An 11,071-nucleotide genomic window follows, 5' to 3' on the forward strand; every position below is an offset into this window, starting at 1 on the left:
TGTGAGGCTACGTTAGCATCTCGTGGTGAGGCTACATTAGTCTCTTGTGGTGAGGCTACATTAGCATCCTGTGATGAGGCTACATTAGCATCTTGTGGTGAGGCTACATTAGCATCTTGTGGTGAGGCTACATTAGCATCGTGTGGTGAGGCTACAAAATATCTTGTGGTGAGGCTACGTTAGCATCTTGTGGTGAGGCTACGTTAGCATCTTGTTGTGAGGCTACATTAGCATCTTGTGGTGAGGCTACATTAGCATCTTGTGGTGAGGCTACAAAATATCTTGTGGTGAGGCTACGTTAGCATCTTGTGGTGAGGCTACTTTAGCATCTTGTGGTGAGGCTACATTAGCATCTTGTGGTGAGGCTACATTAGCATATTATGGTGAGGCTACATTAGCATGTTGTGGTGAGGCTACATGGGCATCTTGAGGTGAGGCTACATTGTCATCTTGAGGTGAGGCTACATTAGCATCTTGTGGTGAGGCTACATTGGCATCTTGTGGTGAGGCTCCATGGGCATCTTGAGGTGAGGCTACATTGGCAATTTGCAGTGCATGAAATAACCGATATTGTAAGCCGCATCGATATTCTAAACAGTTTTTAATCATAACTATCACAAAACAGGAAAGAAGTAAGCAAATTTAAAATACAGTTTATTAAAAAGCTTTCAATGTTTACAGAGAAAAAAATGTATATGGGCATATAACTGCAATTACATTGATTATAATTATAGCTTTTATATAGCGCTACTTTCATGCTTATAGCATGCTCAGAGCGACATTGGTCCAATCTCATTTGTGGAACAGTGAGGTTGATGGGGTATCTAGGAGTTGGTTTTCCGTGATGCGTTTAGGCGCTCAGTAAACACAACTCTGCCCGAGTCGGGTGTCGAACCTTCTAGGTAGCCAAGCCAAGCCAAGTTCAAGCGCACTTGGCCTCTCGACCACGCTTCCCACATTTATACAGTAAAAAGGTTATCATAACATAGATGTATCTAACATTTAATTATATTAGTGTTAGAAGTTTTGGGGCTATCAAATATATTTTTGTTGTTAATTTCGTAAATCTTTAAGGCGCCTCTGAGTCCATCCAGCTCTAATGAGTACCTGACATTAATTTGGGGGAAAGTAAAGATGGTTAGTCGTTGTGCTGGCCACATGACACCAACGTTAACAGTTGGTCATCAGAAACAAGATGACCTTTCCTATAGATCACAAGGTCTGAAAGGGGAACTAACAAAGACAAAAATATTAAGATGTCTGCTTAAGGCCTCGAGTTACAGTCGGGATACACGCGCGCCTCGTATACTAAAGAAACTTCGATACTAAACTTCGATACTAAACTTCGATACTTAACTTCGATACTAAACTTTGATACTAAACTTCGATACTAAACGGTGAGGGTCTGTTATTGTGAAAAAGGTAATGGGGCTATCCTCCAATGATATGTTTTCAACCATAAATTCATGTTTTGAATGTTCAGTCCAATGACTTTGGTTGACTAATTTAAATTAAAACAAGTAACAATTTTTTTTTTAAAGACGATTTCTCTCTATGAAGCTGTTGCCTTTATGCAAGAGTGATGATTCTTCTCTAAATAACCAATGAATGATAGATTTTAAAAAGCAATATTTTCGTACACAGCCCCAATCCTCCCCAAGAAAAAAAATTCTGGTTATGCGAATCTACTCAGTAAGAGTATATACTATTCTAATGATAGGCCTATAGGTCCAGACCCAGACAAAATAGATGGTGAGCAAATTGTTTCTGAACGCATATTTATGAATGCATGCGGGAATTCCCGCTGAGGTTCAAGATACAGAATGTCTAGACCCCCAAGACCAAATTTAATCATAAATATTAATGTATTTTGAAAGAATCATGAAGGCCAAACCAGAGTTTCTGTACTGTGGCCAATTAGCTAATATTTCTTTTCCCCAAAGATATACAACAAATGTCAATTTTCTTGCAAAATCGTTAGAGCCGTTTTCGAGATTCGTGTCCACTCATTTTTTTTGACCCGATAAATATTTAGCAAGCTGATAGGCCTAAGTGAAAATGTAAAAAAAAAAATTAAAAATACCCTCAACGGAAAAAAACAACAACAGTAAAATGACAACAACAACAACAACAACATAAACCAACGGAAAAAAACAACAACAGTAAAATGACAACAACAACAACATAAACCAACGGGGTAAAAAAACGTAAAACTCATTATTAGATTTGATTTGTTTTCAATTTGGATATGCTAGTGACCTGCTAGTCTATTAGTCCAATAGTGCCATGGATGATTTTTTTTCACGTTTAGGTAAACATAAGACAAAGGAACTTTCGAATCTTTGAAGTTTTCTGATATATCCCTGTCTTCTCGCTCTTAAAATTGTATGTGTCTTTGTGTGTGTGTGTGTTTGTGTGTGTAAAAATGTGTACTAAATCGTTGCCAAGGATTAGTGAGATATTATTTGATTCTTTTACAAATATTTTAACAGTAATTATAATCTTATCTTATTTTCGTACATATTTTAACTCTTTCTCTCCGTAATTATTTACCACATTTTGGTGGAATCAACCCTGGTATCGTCAGTTAGGAGAGAAAGAGTTAAAGCAAAAACATGACTATTGTTAGAACGGAACTAGTGAGAAAATGCCCGGTGGGCCGGTGCCCAAAAGGGCCGGTAGGGCCCCCGAAATGGCCACATCGATACCACTATGGCACATAACAAATTGTTAAAGGTTTTATAATATTCTCTTATAAAAGGGCCCACTGAGCGTCGTGTTTAAAAACGAATCTTTCACAGACTCTACAATGTAATACCATTTTAATCTAACACATTTTCCGAAATAATGTAATAGCCTTTATCCGTAGACAGTGCTACGAGTAGGCTACATCCATTTAGGGCCTACACACTTAGCGATTTAAAAGCAACGTAAGGCCTATATTTCTTATAAAGATATAGAATTCACAGTATGCATACATATCGATACATTATCAAAATTAACATAACGATTTTGAGGACAGATAGACCTAGAAATGGATGCCCATAATATGATATAGAATTTGTGGGCCGGATTGTTGAGAAATGCCCAGGCCGATTTTGACACCCAGTCCGCCTCAGCTATGAGTATACTTTTACATTAGACCAATATAATGTTTTGTTAATAATACAATAAAGTTATATCTACAGTTTTATTTTTCATATTTATGTATTGTCAACCGTATCATTTTAATGTTAATCTCCGATGCACTTTTCAATTTGATACTCTCTCCACAAGTCTCAAGACACTTTTTTTGGGAATCATGGTCAGCCCATAATCATATTCCAATGATGGAAGCTTGTCCGGATCAGCAGACACCAGTTGGAATCTTTGAACAAAACAGCTGAGGTAGAGAAACAGCTCAAGCTTCGCCATCGATTCTCCTAGACAGACTCTGCGTCCAACGCCAAAGGGAATGAACTCCTCAGGCTTCTTCAGCAGCCCTTTCTCGTCAATAAATCTGTCTGGGTTGAAAACGCGAGAGTCGGAGCCCCAGAACTTCTCGTCGAATAAGACTGACTCTAAATTGGGAGCGATGTAAGACCCTTTGGGAATAGTGTAGCCTCTGATGACGAAGTCATTGGAACAAGCTCTAATTACAGACAGCGGGATTATGCTAGCTAGTCTTTGCGTCTCCTTTATTGCAGCATTCAAATAGACCAGTTTGGGCCTGTCTTCAAGTGTTGGGGCCCTCTTTGTTCCAACATGCTGCTTGATTTCAGCGAATATTTTATTCTGAACATCTTGGTGATTCACCATGTAGAGTGCAAACCAGCAAATTGTGGTCGACGTGGTTTCTGTACCAGCGACACACAAATCAAACACAGTTCTCAACATATTGGTCTCATCCATGGTGGTCGCTTTGCTGTGGTCTGTCCTGGTTCCTTGCTCAGCCACGTAAGAAGAGATGAAGTTTTCGTCGGCGTTTCCATCTTTGCTAACCACAATGATTTCCTTTAATATGGTCAAAATCTCGTTGACATTCTGAAGCATACGTTTGTATCGGGGGAAATATTTCAGGAGTGGGTTATAGTCAAACATCCCTGATTGCTTGTTGGACTGAAAATAAAACCTAACCTCTGTGATCAGCTTATAGAACAAGGGATCGTTGTAGTCAAATCTTTTCCCCGTAAGGATGGAACAGATGATATTTGCCGTGCTCTCTGAAGTCACGTGTCGTATGTCGAGAGGCTGACCGTTAGAGAGACTCAGGTGGTTGAGAAAATGGGACACCTCCTCTTGGATTCTCTCTGCCAAAATGTTTTTGCCGAAGCCAAATTTTCGAAGTATAGCGATGGTGACGCTTCTCTGTTCTTTCCAGTCTTGGCCAGAGTTCCAGACGATTCCTCTACTTTGATGAAACAAGAGCTATTGAAAGATACATGAAAACAAAAAATTATTAAGTTTTTTTTTAGCTTTAATTTTATGTGTATAATTTACATTTCCATCCCCCCACTCATTATTTTTTTACAAGGACTCCCCCTCCCCTCCCCCTTAATGACCGTTACGAGGCCGTTACGAGAATAGAGTACAAGCATTATATTTCTTGGTGGCGCGGCGGCTGAGTGGTTAAGCGCTTTGCTTCCGAACCAGGGGTCCTGGGTTCAAATCTCGGTGTAGACTGGGATTTTGAATTTCGGGATTTTAGGGCGCCCCTGAGTCCACCCAACTCTAATGGGTACCTGACTTTAGTTGGAGAAAGTAAAGGCGGTTGGTCGTTGTGCTTGCCACATGACACCCTGCTCGTTAACCGTTGGCCAAAGAAACATCATCTGCCCTATAGATCGCAAGATCTGAAAGGGGAAATTTACTTTTTTTTATATTATATTTCTTGCGAAGTTGTTTAGCCTATGCCTTCGTTGTATGTGGACTTAAAGGTCTCTCAAAAATAGTTCTCTATAAGAGTGTTCTACGAGATGAATCATAGTCTACTAATAAAGGAGGCCAATTATACGTATTTCCATTTATCAGCACTGACTCTTTAAACGATTCCTTTCTATAGGCTTAAGTAGCCCTTTATTAGCTAACCCTTTATTATTTAACCATTTATTAGTTAACCATTTATTAGCTAACCCTTTATTATTTAACCCTTTATTAGCTAACCACTTATTAGCTAACCCTTTATTATTTAACCATTTATTAGCTAACCCTTTATTAGCTAACCCTTTATTAGCTAACCCTTTATTAGCTAACCATTTATTAGCTAACTCTTTATTAGCTAACTCTTTATTAGCTAACTTTTTATTTCACAGATGTTGAAATCTTTATCAATTGAAAGCTAGGCTGCTGTTCAAGATAAAACAACTCTGTACTGACCTCATCAATAAACATCAAAGGCCTGTCCGAGAAGTCGTCTGCTCGCTTGACAAAGGTTTCTTTAATTAGGTCAAAGTCATTGATGACGACAAACAACTTGGACCCAATGTAAATGCTGGCAGTAACAACAAAACAACAACATTGTTAATAGACGAACCAAAATTAAAAAAAAACTATTTTGACAAATTTTTTGCTTCAAATATATGAATTGAAGCCCCGTCTAGCTATCACGCTGTCAGAAATATTTGCGTCTCAGGCATGGTGGGAAGCGTGCGCTTGAACTTGGCTTGGCTACCTAGAAGGGGGCTCGAGGTTCGACACCAGGGGCGGACTGGCTATATGGGCATCTGGGCAAATGCCCGGTGGGCCGGTACCCAAATGGGCCGGTAGGGCCATCGAAATGGCCTGATCGAAGCCACTATGGCACATATCAAATAGTTAAAGGTTTCATAATATTCTTAGTATATTATTATTATTATTATTTGTATAATGGCCCTCTGAGCGTCATGTTTAAACCAAAAAATCTTTCATAGACATTACAGTGTAATACTATTTTAATCGAACACATTTTCCGAAAATAAAATGTAGAATGTAGGCAGTGCTACTAGTAGGCTTCATCTTTTTAGGGCCTACATAATTGCTGATTTAAAAAAAAACGCTATATTGCTTATAAAGATATAGAGTTCACTGTATGCATGCATATCGATACATTATCAAACTTAACAATGATTTTGAGGACAGGTACACCTATGATGCCCATCACATGATAGAGAATTTGTGGGCCGGATTTTATAGAAATGCCCGGGCCGATTTTGACACCTAGTCCGCCCGTGTTCGACACCCGACTCGGGCAGAGTTGTGTTTACTGAGCGCCTAAAGGCAGCACGGAAAACCAACTCCTAGATACCCCCCTCCCCACCAAAAGCGCTCTGAGCATGCTATTAGCATGAAAGTAGCGCTATATTAAATATTAAAGCTATAATAATAATAAAAAGAAACACACTCTAGTTTATGATTCTCACATTTTACCATTCCAAAGGCCAAAAATAGGTATAAGACAGCGATCATTTAAAAGACACATGAACTATTTTGTTCAATTTGTAGTTAAATCGTTGAACAAAGTGTAACTTTATGATATCAATATCACATGTAATGTTAAAGAGAAACTGGGGTATGAATGTCTATTTTATATGCTATCATATTGTTACGAATCTCACTATCCAGGCTCTCTGCAAACTGCACCATACACCACCAACTTAAAGAACTTGACAACTCAGGGCTCCAAAGTAACGTAACACTTTAATAGTTGAATAAATAACAGCCAATACTGTACAATTGGCAACATGTACACTGTACAAATATCTCTCCGATAACACCGTTCCGCCGTATCAACTCTTGCACTGGCCTCTCTGTCTCGTTCCGGGCTTGCACTGGGTTCAACAGTTCAGGACTGATTTCACACACTAGGCTCGTTGTGTCGGACTCGATCGCAGACCAAGATCAAGACGCCAGCCGTCTCAACTGTACTTGACAGTACTCCGCACTGAACCGTCGTAATGCTCCGTACAGCATCACACCGCTGAACTGTGCTGTAGTCGACCGGACTGTAGTGAACCGGGCTCTGAACCCCTGCCGTGAACCGTCTTGACTGCGACACCTCCGCTCTTTATATAGGGTCCCTACTGGCCTTCTCGAACCGGACAGAACGCCGCTCGACATTTCTAGGTGGTCAGGTGACTACAACTCTCGTGACGCTCCTGAGCTCTGTTCACGACGTCGATCCTTCCCGAACCATCTTGTTGACACTCGTCTCGGCCGACCGTGGTAACTCGTCACGGTTGACCGCTCGTCTAGCGCTGGCCTGGTGCGATTTGCGTCGGTTGACTACACACGTACCACTACCCCCATCTGTGCCACCACCAGGTTTATAACAATATACATTGTTTGCTCTAAAAATGTATTATCATTTCTAATGTACAACTGTAACAAAGCATTTCCTCACCGGTAATAAAGATTAATATTATTTTTGTTATTATTACTATTGGGCCTACTCTTAAGGGCGCTATAGAGCTTTTAAAGCTCCCTGTGTGACGGGAATCTCGCTCCTTTGAGCCTTTCTGGCTTAAAATATTATTTTATTTAATCTATTGGTGTTGTGACTGAGTGATGTAAGAGCCTGGGTGAGGAACGGAGAGATTTTAAATTCCGAATGCACGACTAGAGTATTCTATGAATACGCGTAGGACGTAATTATCTTCTCTTTTTAAAGGATCGTCTGTAATTTATAAGATAAGAAGATAAGATGCAAAGAAAAAAAACAACATTCCTTACCTAAAAATGTCACCACACTTCCGACGCCACTGGTGGAACTGCGGCCTCAGGTCAGCCTTTATAGCGAACAAGTGACCAACTATAGGCCATGGCCTGACTGGAAAGGGCGGCAAATTCAAATCCTTTCTGTTCAAACGGTAATAGGAATAGAGCAGTATTGTTGATAAGAGAATCAATCCAAGGCTAATGAGGTCCATGTCAAGTCGCTGATAAACTGAAACAGAAAATTTAATTGAAATAAATGTTTATTATGGTTTCACTTTAAGGAAAATTATCTGACCAAAATTTCATTATCTTATCTTATCTAATGAAGCATAGAAGTTACTTCAAAAAAAAAAAGGTCAATCTAGTCATGCATGTTAAACTCTGCCAGGTCATTGGTTTTCCTGGCTGACTTAGGCAACCCATTCCAGCACTTGTGGGAAGCGTGGTCGAGAGGCCAAGTGCGCTTGAACTTGGCTTGGCTTGGCTACCTAGAAGGGGGCTCGAGGTTCGACACCCGACTCGGGCAGAGTTGTGTTTACTGAGCGCCTAAAGGCAGCACGGAAAACCAACTCCTAGATACCCCCTCCCCCCCCCCCCCCCCCACCGGTCCACAAATGAGATTGGACCAAAAGCGCTCTGAGCATGCTATAAGCATGAAAGTAGCGCTATATAAAAGCTATAATAATAACTAGGGAAAAAGGAGCATTTGTACACATTTGTCCTAGCATATGGATCGAGGAATGTGCCTTTATCTTTGTGTCCTTATTAGGTTTTCATTTTCTATTTGAAGATTATGGTTCCTTTTGATTGATAAAACCTATATCTCAAAGTATGCTACATTTTAGTGGAAAGAAATAGAGTTCTTGTAAATTTAATCTCACTTTCCATTTTAAAAACATGTAATGTGCATATTTTAATTTTTTTAAAGTCTATATTTGTGTAGTCTGTGGAGGGCAAGGCCTTTGGTAGACGCAATGTCGTAAATTCGGAGCTGTATTTACTTACTCCCAGCATGCTACAAACATACACCTCACTTCTTTAAAATTTTCTGACCCGTGTCTTTTGTGGAGGCCACTTTCTTGTGGATGCCCCTGGGCTGCAGCCCTTCCTGCCCTCCCTTAAATCCGGCCCTGCTGAAGCTTTATAAGTTTAGGACCATCCAAAAAAAAAATCCTACCCTGGGCCTCCACTTACAAATCTCCGGCACTGTTCCCCCCCCCCCCCCCACCCCAGCTTTGTTTGGAGGGAGTTGACTATATAGAACTAAGAGAACTTGCTGCTTTTAGATTTTTAAAATCTGCAAACACTTAAGTAGATGGACAAATAGCTTTTTTTTTTAAAAAAAGGGCTCCTTTTTTCCCCAATGGTTAAAATAGCTAGCTATACATTTATGTTGGTAGATTCGTCGGTGCAAATGCTATTTATAGTCTCCAGAAGCGTTCACATTGTTTAAAGTATATAGACAGTGTATAGCTATTTATTTATATTTACATTTATTATATATTTATGTGTATATTTGTATATTTAGTTCATCATTATCCGCAACGTGTTATATTATATAGATGTATTTCTATGCGTAAAGTAGAGTGTAAATACGATCTGACTCGTAGGGGCCGCTCACGAGTTTATGAAAGAAAAAACTCCATTATTATCTTTGTTTAAAAAACATCTTTGAAGGAATTGTGTGGACCTAATACAGAAACATTATTGTTTACTGAGTACTGGGCAGACTTTGCGGGAGGTTTGGACTAGGAAGTAAACTATCTTCAACTCTGAAGGAACATCCGAAACATGTCAAACATTTTACAACATTTTTACCTTTTTAAGGTTTCATTGAAAAAAATCCACTCAGAACAGATGCCTTCTCGGTAGAATAGAAATCCACTAGAATATATGTCCTCTAAGTAGAAAAGAAGTCCTCTCAGTAAAACAGATGTCCTCTCAATGATCTAACCACAAAGAGACTACGTCTAACTAGACCAGTGGTTCCCAAACATTTTGCCTCGTCGACCCCTTGTCATGTTTTCCAGTTTATTGTGTATTTTTATGAAAATTCACCAACTTATAATGTTGAAGCGAAATTTGTTTCCAATGTGGGTCAATTCTGAACTTTTTATTATAGTGTTTTAAAGTGTTTTAAATCTTGAGGCCTATGTCCTGTTATCAAAGTGTCATCATCTCATACGATCCTCTTGTTAAGATGATTCCGTGACGTCATTACTTAAAACTTTGTTGCATAACACGCACAAAGGCGTCGGAGGAAGGAAGGAAGCCCAATTTCAAATAACCGCCACTGTACTATCTACATTTCTTTTTGGATTCTGTTTAATATTAGTGCCATGTAATTAAGAAATTCAACATTCAAAGGCCGCATCACAAACCAAAAGATTAGAGGCAGGGTGACTGCAGCGATTGGACCCCTTGATGACCTGACAACTATCGTAAAAAAAAAACCAACGCAAGCTTAAAATCTATGGTCATGTTACAAAATCTTCGGGGTTCGCAAAGACCTTCCTTCAAGGAAGAGTACCAGGAAAAAGAAGAAGAGGCAGACAGAGAAATCGATGAGAGGACAGCCTGAAAGAATGGACAGGCCTGCCATATAAAGAGGTTTTAACTAAGGCGAAAGACAGAGAGGAATGGAGAAAGACGGTCAACGAATCTTGCATGGTGCCCCAACGGTCCAACAGACTAAGGGATAGGTAAAGATAAAAGATAAAGGTAAAATTAAGAAATTTAAATATGATTTTGAAAATTAAACATGAAAAAATTCATTCAAGGTTTGAAATTCAAAAGATCAACTAAGGTAAAAATAAAAAATTAATAGAAAATAAAATATTTAGAGACTCAAATTTTATTGAGATCCACTATCGTAAACTCCCGTTAACATAGCATAGGCCCCCGATAATTTTTCCCCTCTCGTAGAACCCTTGGAAGTCGCCGTAGATCTATGGGGGTCTATATAGACCACTTTGGGAATCACTGGACTAGACGCAATAAACCGTTTGGGCTTGCAAAACATCCTGCTGGACTGGGTCGCTGGCAATGTAAGGTTGAACGCTCAGATAATAATCTAGATCTATGACATTTAAACCTGGTCTAGTTTATTGACAAAATTTCGCCAAAGTGCGTTTAAAAAAAAAAACCATAACTTCTCATACAAAAAACAACAACAAATACAACAACCTAACCCATCGCCGGTGGTCCACGCCTGCTTGAGTTTTTGAAACATTAAATCCCTTACCCCCCAAATCTTGGAGTGGGGAGAACTATCACGTGACTTGGCCTCGGGCCGGTTAGAGTGCTAAAAAGTCAAATAAGATGTCAGTGGCGTAGCTAGGGTGGGGGTGGGGGTGGGGGGAGTTTGGAGAATTTGAAAATCCCCCGGGTCCCCACTTGA

At 39.6% G+C, this 11,071-nt stretch overlaps 1 protein-coding gene across 2 annotated transcripts; it reads right to left on the reverse strand.

The window, feature by feature from the left end:
• Positions 1 to 641: 641 nt before the first annotated feature.
• LOC106078343 (cytochrome P450 2B11-like) lies at positions 642 to 9,727 on the reverse strand. 2 transcript variants are annotated; one of them, XM_056022673.1, is made up of 4 exons: positions 9,490 to 9,727; positions 7,687 to 7,892; positions 5,356 to 5,470; positions 642 to 4,407 (listed from the first exon to the last, which is right to left on the reverse strand). In XM_056022673.1, the coding sequence occupies exons 2-4, from the start codon at positions 7,881 to 7,883 to the stop codon at positions 3,253 to 3,255; spliced, it is 1,467 nt and encodes a 488-aa protein (XP_055878648.1). In that variant the 5' UTR covers positions 7,884 to 7,892; positions 9,490 to 9,727; the 3' UTR covers positions 642 to 3,252. The 2 variants fall into 2 exon arrangements, with proteins under 2 accessions (XP_055878648.1, XP_055878647.1); XM_056022672.1 differs by having other exon boundaries at positions 7,687 to 7,900; positions 9,490 to 9,726.
• Positions 9,728 to 11,071: the final 1,344 nt, after the last annotated feature.

This window comes from Biomphalaria glabrata, chromosome 3 (genome assembly GCF_947242115.1).
Source record: "Biomphalaria glabrata chromosome 3, xgBioGlab47.1, whole genome shotgun sequence".
Classification (NCBI taxonomy): Eukaryota; Metazoa; Mollusca; class Gastropoda; family Planorbidae; genus Biomphalaria; species Biomphalaria glabrata.